The sequence below is a fragment of the Nesoenas mayeri genome, assembly GCF_963082525.1.
Source record: "Nesoenas mayeri genome assembly, chromosome: 6".
Classification (NCBI taxonomy): Eukaryota; Metazoa; Chordata; class Aves; order Columbiformes; family Columbidae; genus Nesoenas; species Nesoenas mayeri.
In genome coordinates this window covers 13,043,216-13,066,165 of record NC_137545.1, presented here as the reverse complement: position 1 = coordinate 13,066,165, position 22,950 = coordinate 13,043,216, and the positions used below count along the sequence as shown (strand labels likewise).

At 41.5% G+C, this 22,950-nt stretch overlaps 1 protein-coding gene across 1 annotated transcript in view; it reads right to left on the bottom strand.

Moving 5' to 3' along the window:
* Positions 1-22,950, bottom strand: part of ERBB4 (erb-b2 receptor tyrosine kinase 4) — a gene marked incomplete at both ends in the record, with an annotated part of 612,462 nt that overhangs the window by 19,459 nt on the left and 570,053 nt on the right. Inside the window, 4 exons of the mRNA XM_080346338.1 lie at positions 1,021-1,118; positions 3,032-3,178; positions 5,127-5,202; positions 8,501-8,656. Coding sequence (XP_080202464.1) covers positions 1,021-1,118; positions 3,032-3,178; positions 5,127-5,202; positions 8,501-8,656 — 477 coding nt within the window. The remainder of the gene's footprint in view (positions 1-1,020; positions 1,119-3,031; positions 3,179-5,126; positions 5,203-8,500; positions 8,657-22,950) is intronic.

Sequence of the window (22,950 nt, the reverse complement as noted above, 5' to 3'; positions counted from 1 at the left end):
GGGCAGAGATACCAGTGCAATGGAGTTAGCTGTTTTCTCCTTGAGAAGCACATGGCCTATATTGTCTGCAAGGATCACTGGAGAAAAAGCCTCACAGGATGAAATACCCATCAGACTATACAACAGGTGAGTGAAAGGGAGGGAAGAGGTATTTGGAATAGGGAAACATCTCCTATCTCATGAAGTAATTTAATCAGACTGATTTTCCTAGAATCACTCGTATCAGCTGAGCTTACAATTTAACACATTGTGAAATACTGCAAGAGAAATTCGACATTCAGTACCACAAATCCTCTTGACTAATATTTTACTTTTCAAATATATTTGACTTCTCCTCAAGCTGAAGGAGAGTAGCACACATTCATGCTGTGCAATAACACACTCTGAGCAGGCTAGCATGTCTACACAGCAGAATTAAACACTACAGTGAGACTAGCACTAGAGCCAGAAGACATCAGGAGACACAAAGTGGCAGTGATGGTACTTCTGGAGGCTTTTCAGATCAGAATTCTTACAGCTGGATGTATCTCTGCCCTGTACTCCATGATGTAAAGCAGATATAGCATGAGAGTATCATTAACTGGATCAAACTAACTCTGTGCTTTGGTCTCTAGTATTTCAACACCATCTTCTTTTAATTTTTCATTTTAACTGCTCACACACACTGGGACCATCTAAGGACTTTACCAAATAGCTGGATTCATTTGCTGTTGCTTGAATCTGAGTTGTAATAAACACATACACAACTCTAGGCTCCTCCAGAATGTGGGAGCAAAAAGAAAAAGACTTCCACATATGCCTGTACTCGGGGCGTACACAGCTCCAGCTACATGTAGTCAACAGATATGGCTACACTGGTACTGCACAGCTGCCACAATGTGGTTTCATGTGATGAATCGTGCCGTTGTGGGTCTATCACACCTTGAACTTAAGACATACAAAGGTAACCCCCTTAACAGTCAGGTTTGGTAGACAGAATTCTTTCCCCCTAGTTCTCCCTGATGTTGCAGAGCTACTTACCTGAATTACTAGGTATCTCTGAGGGTCTCGAGCCATTCTAGAGAATTCAGCAGCCAGCTCCTTGAATTTAGGCCGACTGTCAGCATCAATCATCCAGCCTGGAGACAGATAAAAAATGAGAAAGAAAACAGTTAACTGGCAAGAGAAGAAATCAGTTTTTTAAATTATCCTTGATAGCTCTGGCCTAAAGAAGATACGCAATGAAGAGTCCAGAAGAATAAAAGCTAGAACACTATTATTCATCTAAAATGCAAAACATCTGGTCTTGGTCAGAGAAGATCAGATGTTCTGCACTGCATGGATTTCTTCTTAATATGCTCTGAGCTCCTGCTCGCTATCCCCAAAACAGAGACAACAACACCTTGCCATTTTCTGAGTCTATCCTGCCCATTTAGATGTCAGCCCCGAATGTCTTTTATTATGGATGTGTTCAACTCCTAGTATAATGAATCTGATCTCATCTGAATCTAGTGGGTTTATTAACAGTTACTACTAAATACAATTTTCCTTTAACTGTCCTACTGTCCCACAGTGACTTAGATCTGTTGAACAGATCTTTTTAATCTACAGGGTGACTGACTTCACATCCACTTTTCAGATAATTCTGCATTCACGTGTCTGCAGCATTAACACAAACCTCACACAAGGCATTAGATGCTATTTTAATTTAGTAAGGGTGATTCTTTTGTCCTTCACTCTCCAAGAAGCATTCATTAGGAACAACAATTCTCAATCCATGCTAATGCTTTCTGCAGAACAAGCAAGTAGCAGAGGCAGTCACCACCAGCGACTAGTTTATCTCGGTGTCAGCTTTTTCTAATGAAAGATTCTATCAGCAGCTTCCCCAGAACATGTTCTCATTTGCCAGGGAGACTAAATGAGGCAGGCCTTATCTCCTCTGTGCCATTTAACTGAAGTAGTGACCAACACAGGAAAAACAAAGCTACTATAGCTCATAAAGAACTTCACACAAACATTGCAGGACTAAGTCTGTACGTCTCGCTGTAACTTTCCATCTTCTAGAATACTCCATCTACTAGAACTTCCTTTCGTCCACTGAGATTACTCTCACACTCATTAGAAATGCTATCAGATAGAACATTTTTGCACTAAAACAACATGAATCCCTTGCACTGTTCAGACAATTTCCACACTTGCGTGCACAGCACAAATGTTTTCAGAAGATACGTTATCTACCACTTGTAGTGTTATTTTTATTTTAGGTTTTTTTAATGTACAAAGCAAAAAGGAAAGGCCTGTATGAGATGGATGAGATATTTGCGTGCTAATCTCACTTAAATTAAGTCAGAAACACCAGAGAGATGTTGCTAATTCTTTTTAAATTAGAAGCATAGCCTTGGAGGATACTGTCACTCATGTGGGTATCTCGGCGATAAAAGGGTAGGAAGAAACCATGTGCAGACTGTTTTCCTTTTTTTGCTAAAGTAAAAATATTCATAAATTATGGTACTGGACTAAGAATGACAAAAAAAATACCCTCTCTGTAGCATTTCTTGTATTAATTTAACTTCTCATTACTACGATTGCAATCAACATTCTTGTTGCTAACAATAAAACATTCATGCTTTCTTTCCTCAATATTTAGAACCAGTTTTCTTTTCTCCTCACAACCTTCACTGGCTGGGTATCCATGTACCATAATTATGTTTAATACTATCTTTTTTAACATCAAAATCAATTGTCATGGAAATGACAAGCGTTTACAATAACAATCATACAATTTTGACTTCACAGCAAGAATATGAGATACCATCTGACAGTAATAAAAAGCTGAGCTAACTCAATCCTTCATGGCTAAATTTATAGCTTTTGCAAATGCAAAAAAATGTGCATACAGTATTTAAATGGAATTTACAGTATCTTGGGAAGCTTTTGTTTTGAAGCAGCCTGCCCTATTACCCAGCACTGTCAGAGACTATAGACGCAAATGTTGTAAAACAGTGTCCCTCTTGCACTGAGCATAGGGATAATAAAAACAACTATTACTTACACTTCACCATCACCATATAAACATCAATAGTGCAGATTGGAGGTTGGGGCAACCTCTCCCCCTTCTCTAACAGGTCAGGGATCTCTCGGGTTGGGATTCCGTCATATGGCTTCCCACCAAAGGTCATCAGCTCCCAGATAGTGACTCCTAGACAGGGAAAAGAGAGTGTTAATATTTGAGGTCATACTAAGATTCCTTCACAATTTCTTTCATCACAGTATTTTGGCCCAGTTCTGGACTGCTATCTCTTCTTCATTACACCAGTGCCTGCAAAAACACCGACGTTTGGTCTGCCATTTTAAAAGCTCAATAAAATGGTGCAACAGCACTTTCTGTTCATTTTCAAAACCAATTTCCCTCATTTTTATTGGTGTAAGAAGCAGGATGATGGATCTGAGGCACAAGAGAAAGGTCTAAGACAAATAAATGGTGGTAAAGTAAATGGATGCAATAAGAAAAGAATGCATCATACTCTTTTATCATATCAAAAAGGAAAATATATGGCTGATGTACTCTATTATTTTAAAGGCAAAAACCGCAGATGTTCCCTAACGTAGAACATCGATTTCCCACAAAGGTACAGCACTGAGTAACATTGTGTCATTGTCTTTGCCTTGTAGGTCATTTAGAGCCACTTGTATTATTTTTTTCCTTAAATCACCTAATGGATTTGAGTTATGATAGTGTTCTGCTTCAAAACCAAGATTCTCTTTATGAATAGCCATAGGATTTGTTTTGGCATCAGAGCTGGAAATAAGGATCATATATCATAAGTAACAGAATTCGTCCCCCAACAAAATCTTAAATATCGAAAATGCTCCTGTCACACCAGTTTAACTTTTATTTTTATTGCAAAGGTCATTTTAAACATGCCTTCAGATCAGTAACCACATTTTGCCAGCTGTCATGCTAATGTGAAAGGTGATGGTCAAAATTACCATTTGTATAAAACACATATTTACTTCACCCTCATTCACCTCTTTGTTGATGTTCAATAACTTTCTGATTGTACATATTCTGGGCTTCCTGCATTTAAAATGAATTTCATAAATGAAGGCATATTTCTTTCTAAGTGATACAAGGTATACAGAATTTGAGGAGAAAGAGCAGCTTTACATGATCAATTTAACTTTCATATGTTTTTCTCAGCTGAATAGAAGGCGGCAGCTAACCAGCCACAGCAAACAGTGTCTTTTGCTGCTACCAACAGGTAAAAGTGAGTAATGGATAGAATTGTACACCTTTGTGTTTCAAAACAATATGGCAATAGGAAACGTAAATTGGAGTCCCTAGTCCTAGATTCTGCTGAAAAATTCCACTTAGAAAGGTGTACATGATTTTATTAATAATAGCTACACTAGATAATCAGGCAGACAGCTCAGCATATGTGGCACAATAGCTCATCTGGATAACAGAATTAACAACAGCAAATGAACATCTCAGTTCTCGAATGTGACTTTTGTTTTGGTGTATGTGGAGCCCACATGAGCTGACCTGTCTAACCAATTCCCAAGTTATCTGTGAAACGAAACAAATGCTTGTTTTAGTTAGCTTGGAGAGTTCATCTCTTTCTCTTCTTTCTTTTGCTGTATTTGCTCTGTACTATGACAAATTCCCTTTTATCTGACTGTAGGTACAGAAAGTCCCATAAGCCTGAAAATGTTTTTTGACATTCATGGCTTTTAGAGTTAAGATTTTCAAAGGACTGCTGAAAATTATGACCTGCAGCTGTATTTTTATGAATCTGTGGCTGAGCTGAAAGAGGCCTTCTTCTGTCATAATAATCAGCCAAACTTCTGCCAGCCCAGACCTTACGGCAGTCATCCCAGCAGGGACATCATGATAATGTATTTTAGTGAGTGTAGAAGTAACGCAGGAGACAAGTAACAATTGCTGTTTAGAATTACACATTAAAAAAGCAAAAACAAACCACCAGAAAAAAGTAGGGAAAAACCAACCAACCAACCAAACAAGGAAGGTCAAACCCACTGGAATTACCTCCTCTAGGAAAAGAGAGTATCTTTAACACTGTAATACCACCTGGTTTAATGCTCTACAAGAGACACATTTTTAAATTAATCACATGAAGATTTACCATAGCTCCAAACATCACTCTGATGAGTAAATTTCCTGTAGTGTATGCACTCCAGAGCCATCCACTTAATTGGCATCTAGGGAAAGACAAGAGAAATGTAACCTTAGAAATATATCAGTAGAACAATACAGACAGATCCTATACGAAGACGTTGTCTTCCTCCCCATTTCCTTTTTTAACTGCAAGTTAAAAACAAACAAACAAACAAAACAAAACAGCACAATCCAGCAGAGGAAATGGTTGATCCTGCCCTCTAGAATAGGGCTTTTCCTCATAAAACGTACGAAGGTGAAAAATACAAAACAGTTATCTTGCAGAACTTCTCATACCACCCAAATTTTACTGATTCTGATGCAATGGAACAACTCACTTTTTCATCATACCTGTGTAAAAAAGGGACCCAAGCAAAAATCACATCCAATCCCCTTAAATCTGAAGCGCAGCACAGAAGGTGGAATACAGAAGCTCTTTTGCCTCGACAGTTTGCAAAACCAGACATTGCTATCTCGATTGCTCTCTAATGAGGCTAGTCAACAATGCAGCGTCCATAACACTTCACAGTGCAAATAATTATCTTCAGAGTAAACAGGCAACAGGGAGAATTTACAGTGCTTAATTTCTAATTCCTAATACTTATTAGGAACTCAGCCTTCCCAGTCCTCTATTGTTACTGCAATGAGAAAAGTTGTTTCCAAAAGTAAGTGGAAGCCCCAAGTCAGCCCTTGGCTCTGAATCGCCCTTGGGGAGAGCTCATTGCCTCTGACCCAGAAGGGTGTGCGGGCAAACACAAACCCATGTTCACCCTCTGGAGTTCATGTCAAAATGAGGTTCACAGTGTTCCCTATTCCTGAGCTGGGCTGGTGAGGCACATTCTTGGAGCCATTAACTTCTAATGGACAGACACTTAACAGATATCTGCCTGGCATGGACTTCTATGGGTCACGGGTAATTTGGAACTATGGAAGATGTACAGGAACGAACCAAAGAGATCTGTAACTGCATGCAAAATCCGAGCAGATGGTGGGTGTAAAAGCAGAGGATGTGTCTTCATTCAAACCCTTATGAAAATACCTTCCATGAAGTTGACTAATGAACATAACCTATACAGTTGTGGCAAAAATAGCACTTTTTAATAAAGGTTGGCTTAGCATTTGTGAAGACAGTTCATCCTCCTCCACTAAACTCTGAAGAAATATATTGATTTCATTACCATTAAATATGATCAGGTTATTCCAAACTGGAACAACTGCTGAAGGAGCAAATTTTCATTGTTCATTATGGGATAACTCAGGATGGAAGGGACCACTGGAGGTCTCTAGTCCAACCTTGGGCTCAAAGCAGGGTCAGCTATGAGATCAGACCAAGTCGCTCAGGGCTTTATCCAGTCTGGATTGAAAAAAACTCCAAGGATAGAAGTGGCACCACCTCCATGGGCAACATGTTAAATTGCTTGATTGTCCTCACGGTGAAAAAGTTTTTCCTTTTATACAGTCTGAATCTGTCTGAGCATGTTCTCAATACAATTTTAAGCTGAAAATATCTGCTAAATTTCACAGGATGCTTCTCTAGAACTGGGAAGTGACATATCTGATGCATAAATCCTGCTCCAGAACTCCCAGCAGTGTGATTGGCCTCACAAGTCCAAGACACCATCTAACAGCTGCCAGGGAGCAGCTGGTTTGCAAAGACCAGCTCATTTTCTGTCATTCACTGGCTGATGGAGGCAAGAGGCAGAGGGGTTACTGAGAGGGGATTAGAGAGCTGAAGGAATCAGGGAAGACTGCCAAAACTCCACCTTCCCTGCCAGGAGGTCTCTTTACCGGGGAAATGGGAAAGCATCGGTGACTCCTTTCAAGCTCTTCACCTCATTGACTGAAATGCTGATGTAATCCACACGATAGCTGCCAAAGGCAGCAGCCACACAAATAAGGCAGGAGGCCATCCAGGAGAAAAGCACACACTGGCAACAGCTGTTTGTCCCAGACAAGGGCATAAGCGAGCACAGAAAAACACAGATAGCAAGTAGATAGAAAACAAACTGAACATTCAGGAAATGGAATGACAGGAGACGCAGAACCCTTTGGGATTTTGTGACAGGTTGAAATGTGGAGTTTCAAGATGTTTAGGGAGCAACCAGCAGCAGTGTGTACTTACAGCCTTCAGAATTTTACAATGCATTAATCTGAAGGCATTAGAAATTGGGTGTGGCACTGTATGATGTTCTGCGGTATGCTGAAAAGTAACATGGGAATCACAGAATCACACAGAATCACAGAATTTAAGGGATTGGAAGGGACCTTAAAAGATCATCTAGTCCAATCCTCTTGTCGGAGCAGGAACACCCAGATGAGGTTACACAGGAAGGCATCCAGGCGGGTTTTGAATGTCTCCAGAGAAGAAGACTCCACAGCCCCCCTGGGCAGCCTGTTCCAGTGTCTGTCACCCTCACTGAGAAGAAGTTTATTCTCAAATTTAAGTGGAACCTCATGTGTTCCAGTTTGAACCCATTACCCCTTGTCCTACCATTGGTCGTCACCGAGAAGAGCCTGGATCCATCCTCGTGACACTCATGAGGATGTAAACATTAATGAGGACACCCCTCGGTCTCCTCCAAGCTAAACAGATCAAGCTCCCTCAGCCTTCCCTCACACGGGAGATGCTCCACTCCCTTCATCATCTTTGTTGCTCTGCGCTGGACTCTCTCCAGCAGTTCCCTGTCCTTCTGGAACTGAGGGGCCCAGAACTGGACACAATATTCCAATATACCCCCTTCTAATACATCCCAGGGAAAATGGTTTCAAAATTATCCTCAAGCAAGCTTTCTAGCTGCCTGGCATTCAGCATGGTAGCAGAGACTTGGAGGCAAGAAACATGTATGCAGGCTCTTCCAATCTGACAGAAGTGGCTCTTTGCTGAGCACATGTAAACTCCCATATGCTACAAATAAAACACGTTCTGTGGCCTTCTTTTTTGTTTTCTGAAAATCTACTTATCTGGGAAAATGGAATTGCAAGTTATGGAGGTCCTTACTGACCAGAGAAAGGGGCTTGGCAGGAATGCCCTAGAACATCCATCACTCAGAAATCTTCAAAACAAGACACAAAATGGAGTATATCAACAAAATCTAATTCTGAGTGTGAAAACTGTTCAGACAACTATATTTCAGCATCTGGAGAAGCTCACTTAGCAAAAAATGAGCAGCTTTTCTGTGTGCTGTCACAACACAGTTCTTCTAGAAGACAGAGTTTTGCTAAGTCACTGACAGACTTTCTTACATAGATAATAGTCCCGTAGGGATACATTGCCCCGAAGAGCAACTTCAGGAAATGTGTCAGAGTATGATATATTTACTGCCAGACATATTCAGTACTCACCTTCCCTCCATCAGCATTATACTCCTTCTCATCCCCTTCCAAAAGTCTGGCCAAGCCGAAGTCAGTGATCTTCACATGGTTTGGTGACTTCACCAGGACATTACGGGCTGCCAAGTCTCGGTGCACAAGTCTCCTTTCTTCCAGGTACATCATTCCCTGAAGCACAAAGAACAGTAAAACAATCTTTTTTAGAACTCCTTTTCACTGGTGACATAAAATTTCTAGTTCCCTTATTGGTGTTCACAATAAGAAAATGGCCTAGAAGACAGAAGTTCAATGCTGCCTTTGCTGTGGGCAGGAGGTGGGATTAGATGACCTTAGGTTCCTTCCAATGTGAATGATTGTATAAGATTATATGGCAATTGCCAAAGAAAACAAAACCAAAACAAACCACATAAATTTGTTCCAGCAAATTTAAAATCTGGAAATGTGAGACACATAAAAGAAAAATTACGGCCCTTATTTTTCAGAAAGGAAATACAAAGACCATAAAAAATAATTAATTTAGCCAGAGCCCCACAGAAATCAGGTCAGATTGGGAAACAATCCCAGCTCTTCTACATTCCAGGTAAGTTTTACCCATCTCCAAACGCTTTTAAGTTGGACACCAATTTTCACTGCTCTCACTGAATTAGAAGGAGAACAATTATTCATTCCAAGTGCTGCAACCCACTTGCCTTTTCATTCCCTTAAAGTTTTGCATGGAGTATTATAATAAGACACTACAACAATGGACTGTTTTTTATGAACACAAATATTCTGTTAGAAGTACTTTTGTTAACAAGCCCATCTACCTGCCTGTGAAGACAAGGTAACATATACTCAACCTGCCTGGCCTTATCAGTACGTAAATTTAGGTGATGCTTTGTGAAACTGAGATGAACACCAAAACTTGGTCTTATTAATTATATGACACAGAAAGGATAGTCAGGCAGGATTACAACCCTATAATTTTTTTAAAAGGCATTTATGACATTAACCATCATTATAAGAACATACAGATGAAATTACACACTTGATAATTACCCTTAAGGTATCTCTTAATATATTAGCTCTGTATAATATATATGGTAATTTTTAAAAAGTCAGTGCTGAATGCCTAAGAGATCGTATTATCCCATAATACAGCTGATAATTCAGAGAGTCACAGGTAGTGATTAAAATAACCAGATTACTCAGTGTCATGGGCCAGATTTTATGCCCTTTCACAGCATAAGAAGCTCACACATACCCATGCCCATACACACCATGAGGACAATCCATATGGGTAAGCCAACATGCACAGTCACTGTGCCAGGACATAGCCCTTCCCTGACAGAAAGTGGATGTCTTCACAAAAAGCATCAAGTGGAGCTTTGAACTGCTGTGGCATTTAGACGAAAAATTGCAGTGCAAACACTGCTAAAAGGTTCAAAAATATGTGCCAGAATGTTTGGCATAAACATTATCTCATCTTTAATGTGGTAGGCTTTGCTGCAGTCAACATGAAGATGGTCTGAAAAGGGACACAGGGACTCTTTGGCATAGAGCAAACAGAATTACTTTTTAAAAGCACTGCTTGTGGAAACAAACACACCCTCCTGCCAACTGCAAATCAATACTTTTGGCTGTTGAACATCAGAACTGTAAGTCTTTGAAAGCATAATGGTTTTTGACATCAAATTAAAACCTGTAGAAAAAGGACAAATAAACCTTATAGGTCAAACAATTCTTAGTCACACAACAAACACACTATGAAAACAGAGGCACCATCACTTAATACAAGAATTACCATTTGAAGAAATCCAACCAGAAAAAGACACCACCATGTAACAGAGAAAAAGCAACCACAAAAGTGGCCCTGTAGCATTCAGATTGGGAGTTCATATAAATCCTGTTTCACACCTCTATCACTAAACAGTAACCAGAAAGGGCTTCAGGGCAGTGTCAACACTGCTCATACCAAGTACTCTGGCAAGGAGGTGGACCACAGCAACCTCCCAGCCTCATGTCTCTCCCTGGCACTAAGGGCATTGCAGCCAGTCTGCTGAGATGTCTACAGGTAGGCGTCAACCAGCCTGTCTGGATGTGCCTCAGAAAGCCACTGCATGAGCACTGTGTTGGGCTGAACAGTGCATGCAGGACTCTGCATGCTTTGGGAGCAGCCTCTGGCCCACAATCACACACCTGGTTTTGCTGCTCTTCCAGAGAGTGAATCTGATCTTATGGGGGGCTTCAGGGTGCCTTTAAATATACCACAGTCATTCCTCACCCATCTGAAGTTATACTGGCTGTTTGCAGTTCCTGAAAGCGCCGCCCTTGAAGCCAGGATTGCAGCCATGTGCCAACAGAGCTGCCCTTGTGCTTCCCCCCAACACACCTCTCCTGCAGCTCACTATCTCTTCCTCCAGCTTCCACAGGATTAAGCTCCCCTCATCAGTCCTGCATCTCTCACTGCAAAAGAGCTCCTCCCTGAACAAAATGTCTCAAGGTGCTGCTTACACTTCCTTTCTGCTTAATTCAGGAAATATCTCAAATTTTCAGAATGAACAGAAATACTTCTAAAACTTCATATATTTGACATAAGTTCCAATATCCTTATTTGGTCAAAATTTTCAATACCTCAGAGGTAGGGAAGAGAAAGGTCCAAACCTGCAAACAGATCTTTGTGGGCAGAATCTGATGAGGCCACGAGAAGCCAGGGAATGTGAGGAGAGAATACTGTTGGTATCAGAATACATTAGGCCCAAATAAAATTGTCATTTTTAATAGATTAATTTGCACATATCAGCACTGAAATGATATAAAGATACTGCAGATTTCTTTTAGCAGAAATGAAGAAATAGAATATCTGTCTTGTTAAAATGAAAACAGATGACCTGTACCAAGACTTTAGCCTCCCGTATTTAGCTACTGATGGCAGGAATGGGTGGTAAGGTGTCCAGAGACATCCTTCATTGAAAGAGTTAAACAATAAAACCCTTAACCATGTCTCCTTCCTGTTTTTAAAATTATCTCTGTTTTTAATTTCCACGTATTTTTTAAACATATAGGCTAACACATTAGGATGCTTCACTATTTATTCTACTCATTATTTCAATCTTGTGCTATTATTTAATAACAGCTTAGTAAAATTATATTTTATTCAACATAGCCTCATACTCTCTTATGGACTAGAAAGACGTCTAATCACCAACCTGAATACTGCTCCTAACAAATACCACACCTGGTTTTCTTTCCTATCCAGAAAGAGGGCAGAAATAGCTGTCTGTGTATCATTGTACTTACAGTTCACTTCACCTCTGTCAAACAAGCTTCTCAGGGCTTTTTCCCACCTGTGTTATCTGCAAAGCTAAACACAACCCACGTATGGTTGACAGCTACAAAATCCTCTGCAGGTCCTTGACCTGAAGAAATGTAAATTGTCTTAGGAATATCCGGTGTAAACATGTTGAATTTTCCTGGTATCTTATCAACAAGTTTTAAAGGTGGATAGTGGAAGTATAAGAGAAAAGGTATATATATGTATATTTTTTTCAGTAGCTGAGATTATACAAGCAGAAAGAAAACAACCTAAAAAGGAAATCCTAACGGTATTCACCACAGCAATACTGTCTAAACATATACTATGCCAATAATCATCATTAGAAGGCATTTTCTAACCTTTTAGTAAAAGTGTTCTACATACATCTCTAATCTTTTTACATGACACAGAAGCACGATAAAAACAATACGCTCTGCATTACACAGCTGGTGCCATCACTACCCAACAAGCCCATGACTGAATACCAAGAGGACGTTTTATGAGAGTTACAAGGCAGAACTACAAGTGACCCTGGACCCTGACAATGGAAAGGGATCTGTTTGTAAAAATGACACTTTAAAGCCTGATCCAAAAGACAGACACTATGCTGTGTGATCTGTGAGGCTGGGGAAATGAAGCACCCTTAAGGACTTGTCCAGATTAGAGCTATGCAGATTCCATATAACTAGCAAAGTATAAAATACTCAGATAATAAGAAAACTCACACTTTACTTTATGTATTAGAACATCCACAGCAGGGTGGGACTTTTATGCTGAAACCAGTGAGGGGAAAAAGTTCACCATTAAAGATCAGTTGTCCCATTATTTCTGAGCCCAGATTCATCTCACATGAACACAAGAATCAGCCATGACCTACCCATCACTGCTGCTTCCTCATCACAGCCACAGCAGAGGTTTCCTCACAGAGAATGTCATTAGAAATGCAATTACTGCTAGGATCCCTTAACATAAAATCACTCTCTGAATCAGCGCCTGATGCTTAAGAAGTCAAACAGCCACTGCAAACAGCTCTAACACAGATAAGTAGAGGAAGTCCCTTTGGAACTTCAGGATGAGCGAGGAATAACCTTTTATCTTTCACAACTGCACCCCTTATCCTCACCCAGTACCAGAGTCACGTACAAAGACAAACCTGTGCTATATGGATCTTTACATAGACATGCACAGCAGTAAACCTGCCTGTAGCCTAGATCCCTTCTACCCGTGTGACTATACAACTATGAAAATGTAAATTCTCCTTTCAGAAGCAGACACAAATGCCCTTGCCAGGGCTTCGATTAGTGTTAAAGGTCTTTTGTCCTTGCCTATGCAATTACTAACCTGACCCGCCCACGTGTTTATACCTTTCACACAAGGCTTGCAACAGCACCAAGGAAACTAATAGCAATGTTGAGGGGTAGAACAGGCTTGTAATAAGCCAAGACAGCTTTGTTCAAGGAAGAGAGGTGGACGGGAAAGATGTAAATGCCCACTAGGAGCTTAACTCCAGCAAGAATTTCCTACCTGTCACTTTTCAGCCTTGATATTTTTCCATGTAATAACTAGGGGGCAAAAAAATCAGCAGTTTTATTAGCAGCTGAGGTGAATTCTGCTCTCTACCCACCAGTTTACTCTCAGAGCTGGCTAGAAATAACAGAAAACAAAAATTATCTTGTTGAGTATACTAAAAATTAGTCATTAAGAGCTATAAAGGAAGAAAATCTTTCCCAATGTTATTATAGAGTGTTTGTGAAGTCTGCAGGACTGTGGATAGACAGATTTGGTATGATCATTTCAGGTACAGACAGGTGTGCTCATGCTCTTTACATCAGAAAAAAGACAGACCTGAAAATGAGACAACATGTGCTAGCAACAAACTGATGGGGGAGAGTGGAAAGGAGACTTTGTGTCAAAAAAATCCACAGGAGGAGAGCAGACAGTAAGATGGGACAGCTTTCTGATCTTTCCATGTGCTGAACTGCAGTACAAAGTACCAAATTAGGTTCATAAAATATTAGGACTTCCAGTGCTGCAGACACCTACAGAGGAGCATCCTCAAAGGCAGGCTGGTGGTAGGGTGGGAGGGGGGAGGAAGAGTTAAGGGATTTTTTTCAAAAAGCAAAATGAAACTTTTTGGGAAAGTTATGGGTTTGTCCTCTGAGATTTGCCTTTAAGACATGGTCACAATTTGTTGTTTTCTTACTTTACTACCAGATTTACTTTCGGCTGCTGTCATTTGTCTCGCAGTTCCTGCGGGCAGTTTTTAAGCACGGAATCCATTTGTACAGCTCAGAGTGAAAGAGTTGCAAGCACAGACTGTTTCAGATGCTGTTATTTGATTTCCTTCACTTTTCTGGACTTTTCAGAGTCCCTTCTCCCTGTTGAAGATGCTTCTGGATTAATTTCAAAGGTGGTAGCTGCTGTTTGGAGAACGTCTATCTCTTTGAATTGCATGAGCCTTGTCTGAAAGCCCTTTCCATTAGGTGCCTGTATCTCATTTCCAGAAAAAAAAAGCTATTCATTACTCAGGACAGAGTTTAAGCAGGTTATGTATGTTTCACTAAATACAAAGTCACAAAATACACTAAATACAAAATCACTACCTGAAGTATATATGTATGCCCTTGCAAGATGCAAGACATTCTGCAAGACCATTCGTATTAAAAAAAATAAAACAAAGGCCTTCACCTGCTCAAAGAATTTACACAGTACCAGCAGACAGCAGATGTACTATAAACACCTTTTTTCTCTGGTGTGACTTTTTGCTGTTTTCTATAATAAACATTATTTTCTCCCTAAATAGAGCAAATGTTGATCTTAACCCACCCAGAAATTTAAAGCAGCCTGCCTTTCTTCGATAATGACTTCCACCCACCAAAGCCAGCACACATGGCAGATTCATCAAACAGGTATGTGAAGAAAGAAAATTTCAAGTCCAACTCAAATCTCATGGACATTAATCTCCAGCCTTGGAGACTGCTCTCTTTTTATCCTAATAACTGCCAGCCAGCTTAATAACAGGAATCACTACAGAAAGCTTGAAATTATCATCTTTTCACCCGCTTACCCCATGGAAAAAGTGTAATTTTACCTGGGGCTAAATACGCTTTCAAGGAAAACGCGGTGCCCTTTGTTGTCAGGAGCAACCAGAATCATCTAAGTAGCTGTTACTCCCGAGATAGCTGTGGGAGGGAAAAACTGACACTGCTCTGCAATACACTCACTCAGCTGCAGAGGTGTGATTTGTTATGTAGCTCTGCTTGGGAGCTGGGGCTGGAGGTCATCCTCACAGCCAACGGAGGGCGAAGAACACAAACAGTTCCAGTCCAGAGCTGCCAGACTGAGCTGAGGACTCGTACCCTGTGCTGTGCACGCACATCTCCACCAGGCTAGCTGCCAAGGGCTTCTGGAAATGCCTGCAGTTCATCCAACTCCAGAAAAGCTGGCAAGTGAGGTCCATTCCTGCATCCTGGGCTGTGGTGTCATCCCAAATATTTAGGGGTTCAATTACTTCAGATTTATATGGAGCAGATTAATAACTATCTCTCTCATTGGTAAAAGGACACAAAAGAAAGCTTATGTGATAGCAATATATTTCTTCCCACCTTCTGTCACCTTAACTAAGCTCGCTCTCTCAAGGTTTATCTTCTCGGCAGTTTACTTAAGTCTGAAGCAATGTAACAAGCCGTACCTGGGGTACCAGTGCTTTTGTCTCAAGCTGGCTGTCTTTAAATGCAGCCTTAGGATACAGAGCTGACGTAACCAGCTGGATTTTCCTACAGTCATTTTGGACCTATCCACCTGACCAGGACCAGACGACTGAAGCCTTGCTAGATCTGCACTCCCAGGTGGTGTGACATGAGTAGTGCGGATGCTGTGTATTCATGCCTGCTAATAAATCCCTTTTCTTATAGTCCTGTTGTGACGTTGCTAAATGGCTTCGGACAAAACAGCTCAGAGAACACAGAAGCAAGCCCAAGACTATATGTATTTGACTTAAGAGGCAGGATCGCGGTGCAGCTGGATTATTGCACCTACAGAAAAATAACCAGTGCAAATACAACTCCTGCAGAGGTAACTCAAGCTAGTTCTGCCACTAAATAAATTAACAGTGAGGTTTTGCACACAGGTTAGTCTGACATCTCTGCCCTTGTGGGTCACCCAGAAGTACAAATTCTGTCCTCTCACACATGGGAGCGTAATCACACATTGTCTGACTCAGCTGAAGCACAAAATGGAGATGAGCTGGCTTCATACCAACCACAGGAGGACACACACAACCCGTGGCAGTATAACATGCCAGTTACCCATCAAAAGAACAAGCCTGGGGGAAAAAAAAAGTCTACATCAGATCTTTGCTCTGCATCACGTGGCTGCTGCGGTATATTTGTTCCAGTAACCGGAGTCCTAAAGCCTGATTTACTGCATTGCTGAGCTCTGGCCCAAGAAACAAAATAAAAAAGACACTAAAGCACAACAGGTCAAAACAAAGTCAGGAAGCAAAAGGGAAGTGAAAGAGGCTATGAGGCTAATGTTTAGATGAGAATTACAGGAAAAATGCAAGCTACTCCAGGGAGAAAAAGTAGAAAGAACTGAGAGGAAAAGCAAGTTCATAAGCTTATGACATTTCAAGACTTAATTGACTGGACTAAGCAGGTATTTTGATGGGCCCAGACCCACTGCAATCCTAAATTAAAATCTCAGGAGTGCCTTTTCACCCCTTCAAAGCACAGATAAACAAGTGACAGCTGAACTGACTGCTTCACAGTTCTTAGGTTGTGAGGTCCTTAAAATGATGCTGTCTACCTAGGGTGGGTGTTCAAGTTCCTCAGGCATCACCAGAAGAGGAGTTTGTTCCACTGTCATCATCAAGCACGTCCTTTGTCTGAACTACTGTGAAAAGTATGAGTTGTCTCCCTAGCTCCCTCAAATTATGCAGCTATCTAGATTAGGTGTTGCTGAACACAAAGAGTCTGTGAGGCACTTCATGTTCTTCTGATGAAAAATGTGACATAAATATATTTAGTAGCATAAGCAATGAGCTGCAAAACAGGTTATTTCAATACTGCCCATACTGCATGTGCCTCCAAGTTCTGGTTGCACCTACAGGCGCATCTGTGCAGCTGCTACATGGGCTGGTTAGGACAGGAGAAAAGAAAGTTCATTCCTGTGCATGACATTCTTGAGGGAAGGAGCTGTGGAGCTGTGTCGAATCTCCATTTTGCAGTTAACTCAGACTCTTGCCACAGCGCTTCGTGGAGACAGCTGGGCACAAGGTGCTCTCCTATGCCAGCTTCAGTGCCTTCAGGGGGCAAAGTGGCTTCTATCAGTTCTGTTACCACTTCACTTGGGCTGGGTGTCCCAGCCTCCTGGGATGTGTGGACACAGACTACATGAATCTCCTGCAGTACCTCCTCCCTGTTCACAGAGTGGTGAAAAGGACAATGAAGTTCTCCTATAATGTCTGAATAAAATCACAGGGCAGCTTATGGTACTGCAGCCCAAAGAGACTTGAGAAATTGTACCTTGTAGATGCGCTTATAATAAGCGTATCACCAGTAAGGACATGGTAACCTGGATACAGCTTTTCAGCTCCTCTCATACCCATGCCAGGCCAACATAAATGCAATGCACAAATACACGCTGCAGCAGAAACACACCAAGAGAGTTTCTGACTCTCCAATTACTGAAGAGGACCAGGAGATGTAATAGGAAAAACTTAATAAAGTCAGGGACTCATGGGTAAAGGGTCACTCCCAACACTTTGATAAAGTACTTGGCATCTGATACCACCCTGGTAGCTCTGCAGTATCTGCTGCTCACAAGGGCTTCTGAAGGTGAGCACACTAACAAGTCAGATGTTTTCAAAAGAGTGTCCTTTGGGTGCATTGTCCCATGTAGGAAGAGAACAAAGCAAGGCAGAAATCTCCTGAGGGTCCCTGTGTAAGAAAAAGACTGACAACTCAGATGCAGATTTCTGTTCTACCACAGGGATACCCTTCCACAGATGTACCACAGGGCCTGGGCTTTGCCAATCAGAATTTAATGCTTGCCATGCCCACTAACGCTAACAGAACTCATCTTTGTCCAGGAATCACAGAAGTACTTAGCACTGTTTTGGCTGCAACCACAGCTACGTGTTGTCAACTCCTTTTTCTGTAAAAAAAGCCTTAAAATAAGAACTGCCTAAATAGCAAACTTATTACTGCAAAACTGTCCTTGCTGGGCAATAAACACTCATTGCCAAGTAACTACAGTTAAGAGGCTGGCAGAAACACAGTCCTCATGGCAAAGACTGTGAATTACTGTTTCAAAAGCGAATCCTTGTAACCTGTGCCGCATGTGCCAGCAGGAAGAACATACCTATCCTCTGATTTAGGGAGTGCTCAGAGACTTCAGGATTCAGTTCCCAGTGGACCACATACTCCTGCAAAGTGTTTGATGCTTTTCAAAGTGGCAACCAAAGAGAGAGCTATAAGTGCATTAACAATTTGAAAGGGCTTTTTGAATGCTATTCGTCAATCTTAGATTAATTGCTGCACTTCGACTGGCTCCAGCTCCTTTCTCTGAAGAGGCAGCCAGGCTAAATGTGTCCTGTAAAGGAGCTCCCAGCACAACTTCAACAGCAGAGCCGTGACCAGCACTGTCTCAATACTCCATAGTTATGAACTGCCTATGAGGGAGAGAACTTGGCCTTCTTCAAACGAAGCCTGCAGAGAAGCCCGTGCTCGGAAGGCCAGCAGCATACTAAATGATGGGCTACCTTTCCCCAGCCACTGACCTCTTGCCAATGCAATTATAAGCGGGAGAGTATATTGTGTAGTGCATTCACTCTCTCCAAGAAAGTGTATTTAAAATGGATTACTTCTGCTCCTTAGGCAGGCGATCAATAGAGATGTGGACTGCAATAAATACAGAGATGTCTGTGGGCTGAGGCACTTATCCTCTGTGTCTCTTCAGAAATTAATTAAAAATCAATGAAGTGTGCAGCCTATTAATAAGGAACCTCCAGATTAACAGATACAAGTACAGCCTTCCCTAAGTTTCAGAACAAATGCAGCCACAGCACAAACATATTAGGAAATTCTCCAGCACTTCAAACAACACCGTAAGAACTGTGACCTTTCATGGCTATGCCCTGCATCTGACTGAACTGCAATATTCTCAGCTTTATGTGCCCCTAAGAAATTATCTGCTATTTATGTCAAGTTGGTTAAACAGGAGGACTCGGGGTAAGCATTCAGAGGCTTCAGAGTTACTGTGCTAGCTTTCTAGAAAATGATCTTATGACAAAGCAAAATCACCAGCATGAAGATCGGACCCAGCAAACATCTAACAGACAGATAAGTTCACTTTCTGACTCCTGGAGGTCACTCTCAGGATTCAGCAATAACTGATGAATTCAGTTATCTGACTTCTCCAACAGCCTGAAGACTACACCTTGCAACCTGATGAATGCTTAATTACTGTAAGAGACTGAATTTGCCTGGGTTTAGAAGCAGCTGGGCAAGGGCTGGAGAAAGGCGTCTTTGTTGCTGGTTTCTGTCAGGCAGGACCCCCATCCCTCCCACCCCCTCCACAGCCCAGCAGTGTTAGCATGCAATGCACAAAATACAGAACAGCTCAGAATACACCAGAGCTGCCAGCCCAGGCTGGGGCGCCTGCTGAGCACAGAACAGCACATACCCACGGCAAGAGCTTTCCCCTGCTTCCAGGAGGTAAGATTCTGATAAAGAAACCACTCTATGTTAACACTGTAATAAAAGAAAGAAATAAAACATTTAATAAGCAAAGGTGTGTTTTAGAAAGAGACAGATTAAATGACTTGCCCAAGATCACTGGGTTTGGGACAGAGACAGGGACTGCTCCTCAATCTCAGGTCCAATACAACACCTGTCTTCCCTTAGTTACAAACCCACTTTTTTCAGACAGCTTTCTTAGGAAATGAGTACTGATCCAGTGGCAGATAATAATTTACCACTGGATGTACAGCAATAAAATGACATGTCAAGCACTGGATGCAAGATTTTCCAGTATTCATCTTATGTTGCATGTTATGATCATAAAATATGACAAAAGAGGTCTTTCCTGTACTCTGTGCTTGGCTGGCTCAGATGAGACTGAACTTACTCTCCCCTTCTCTTGGGCAGTGCCCACCGAACACTCTAGTGTCTACTATCTTGTGTATTCAGATGAAAATCCTACAAGAAGAGGACACAGCAGCTCCCCGCTTTACAAAAGGCAAGTATGCACATAATTCCACTGGTCCCCCTGAAACGTTTGACAGGGGAAGTTTTTGAGCTCAGGACACATGCTTCCTAAGGCACTTTCGATCCAATTAAAAGCTTTTAGCATTACTCTCTGATCTCATTAAATTAAGCACGGATGATTTTATTTTGTTTTTCTCATGGTTGGGGCTGAATTTACTTGAAAGATGCCCCTGAAGCACACACAGCTTCATGGCTCTGTATGAACACTTTAAAAATCATCATTTCAATGCAAATAGGAATCCAACAGGACAATGGAAGCACTGCTTCTCCCAGAACCCACCACTTTCACAAGCTATTCCACTGCAAGGGCCACCAGGCTCTGCAGGAGAAGAGTGGAACGAGGGCATATTTACTCTCTCCCGCTCCTATTTTCTTTTCACGTGAGCAGACCAAGCAGTCGGTCTGCATGATGACTTCTGCTTAGGACTGCAATATTGTTCTACAAAAGGAAATGTTCAGAATTTATTCTAAATGCTTTTGATACTCCAATTCAAGAGAGTTCTTGAATAAATTAAAGCTTTGAACTTCCAAACTGTTACCACTAGGTTTCTGAGCACTTCTTAAAAACCCACATCACAAGTAACCATAGTTACCTATTTCATGCCTTTTTTTTTTTTACCTTTTCTAATTGAGAAGCTTATGACAGCTGACAGAACAGGAGAGGCCAGCCACATAAACTGAGTGTGCTACCTGATAATGGCTGGAGAAACGTACTAAATAATCTATTAGCCTTATTCAATAAATCCAGATGAATGCTAGAGTGGGGTGGGTGGAAGAGGGAAATGTGGTTTCAAGAGGCACATAGTTCCCTGCAGCTAAAAAGTCACATTATTATTAATGATTTGGAGCATCACTATGTTGACAGCAAGAGCCCACAGAGTGTGAGTCAAACTGCCACCGTGCCCCGCTAGTTGTACACATTCAGACTGAAGAGTCTTTAGTGTGTAGGGGGGGTTAATCATTAAATACAGCTTGTCACCTTTTTCTTTCCACTTCGTAATGCTGAGGAGGATGTTTATAACACAGATAATTTACCCAAGAATATATGAAAGGTCCATATGCTCCCTGAGTGTATGGAAACAGCAGCTGGTGACGTTGCACTGGTAAAGGACGGCTGAGCACTGCCCGCTGCACGAGAGCACGACCTGTCCCTGCCCCGCTCCCCCATCCCTCAGCTCGGCCCCATCCAGACAGTGACACCGACTCCACGGAGATGTGGGAATAACACCTCCAAGGCAAGAACAGACAAGCCCTCGCATTACTGGTTACAGGTTACACAAAATAAAGTATAACTCTACCCTTTAGGTATATGGACTCAGATAATTATGAAGCACTGACTGCAGTAATATTTTGTGCTCTACTTCAGTTGACTCGTCCTGCAAAGTGGTTCTGCAGTTTTACCAAGGGACCACAATCCTACAGAGAGGAGAAATTACTTCTGAAGCTGTAAAAGTCTAAAAAAGAAACCTCCATTTTGTCCTCAAAACAAAACTAATTCTTCTTTTTGCCTAGATTCCAGAAATATCTGAACGTGGTTTGGCTCAAGCTTTCAAAAGCCATTAACTTTTAAGGAGAATTCCAGGTGCTGGAGGTTTCAGTTCCCAAATCTGAGAAACTTCTCAGCGAGTGAGAACTGGCTGTTTTAATTGATCTCTGTACACTTCCCAGCTACAGCAAATACTTCAGTTACAACTACTGTGGTTCTGCAGCAGCATTTCCATGCTCAGACTATTGTTCCAGCACTGCTGATTTGCCATATAGCCCCAATTGTTTTTGCCAAATTGCCACATAGACATATAAACCTTATTTTTCTTAGTACGGAAATAAGAAGATTCATAAAAGCAAAGGTCTGCTAACAGTAAAATCATTGCAGTGAGTAGACAGGTCTCCTGTTAATTTTAGTTCATTTGGACAATTTCCAAACATATGAGAAAACTCCAAGCACAGTTTCCACATCTCTTGGCTGGAATTTTTCAGCCATACCTCCATCTCTTGACTGCTTCTTTCACAGTTACTTCCTTCTCCCTTTTAAACTGCCTATATATTTCAAAGGCTCAGCTATAGAAACACACCATTTCCTTAAGGACCCAATCATGCTGTTTGTTTTCTTTTTTTTTCCCCCTCTTCAATTAAAACTAACTGGCACCAGGCTTCAAATGTTTTTGTAACTTGAGTGTAACACATTAAAACTGTTATTGTGTTGTGCCTTTGCACAACATGACTCTCAAAAAGAAATACCTTTAAAACGGTCTTTACAGATGCTCTTTAGGAGCATGGCAAGGAGAATCAAGCTGTCATTGAGGAAAGCAAAAAAAATCAGCTCAATAAGAAGCTTCTTCACAGTGAGGGTGACAGACACTGGAACAGGCTGCCCAGGGGGGTTGTGGAGTCTCCTACTCTGCAGGCATTCAAAACCCACCTGGACACCTTCCTGTGTAACCTCATCTGGGTGTTCCTGCTCTGGCAGGGGGATTGGACTGGATGATATTTTGGGGTCCCTTCCAATCCCTCAAATTCTGTGATTCTGTGAAATGCTGCACAGACATCAGGTGGCATGGACTGCAATGGAAGCAGCTCTTCTAGAGGCACCCAGATGGATGAAGGTGCCTGGGATCACATACAGACACCTATCAGCTGGCTTCTTGCTCACAGGATTATTACTAGAACATAACATACTGACATATAATTCTGGTTCCGCCTCTCCACAAAACTCGCGCATTTTCTCCGAACTGCACCACTATGAGAATTACTTTTAGCACAGCAGCACACATAGTGCAGGTCATATGTGCACCTCTAATCCCAGATTCCAGAAATATTAGAATTAATTTTATAAATTTCTAGCCAAGCACATACAGGAGGAATGAACTAACAGCTTCTCAGAATCTATACCACATCTG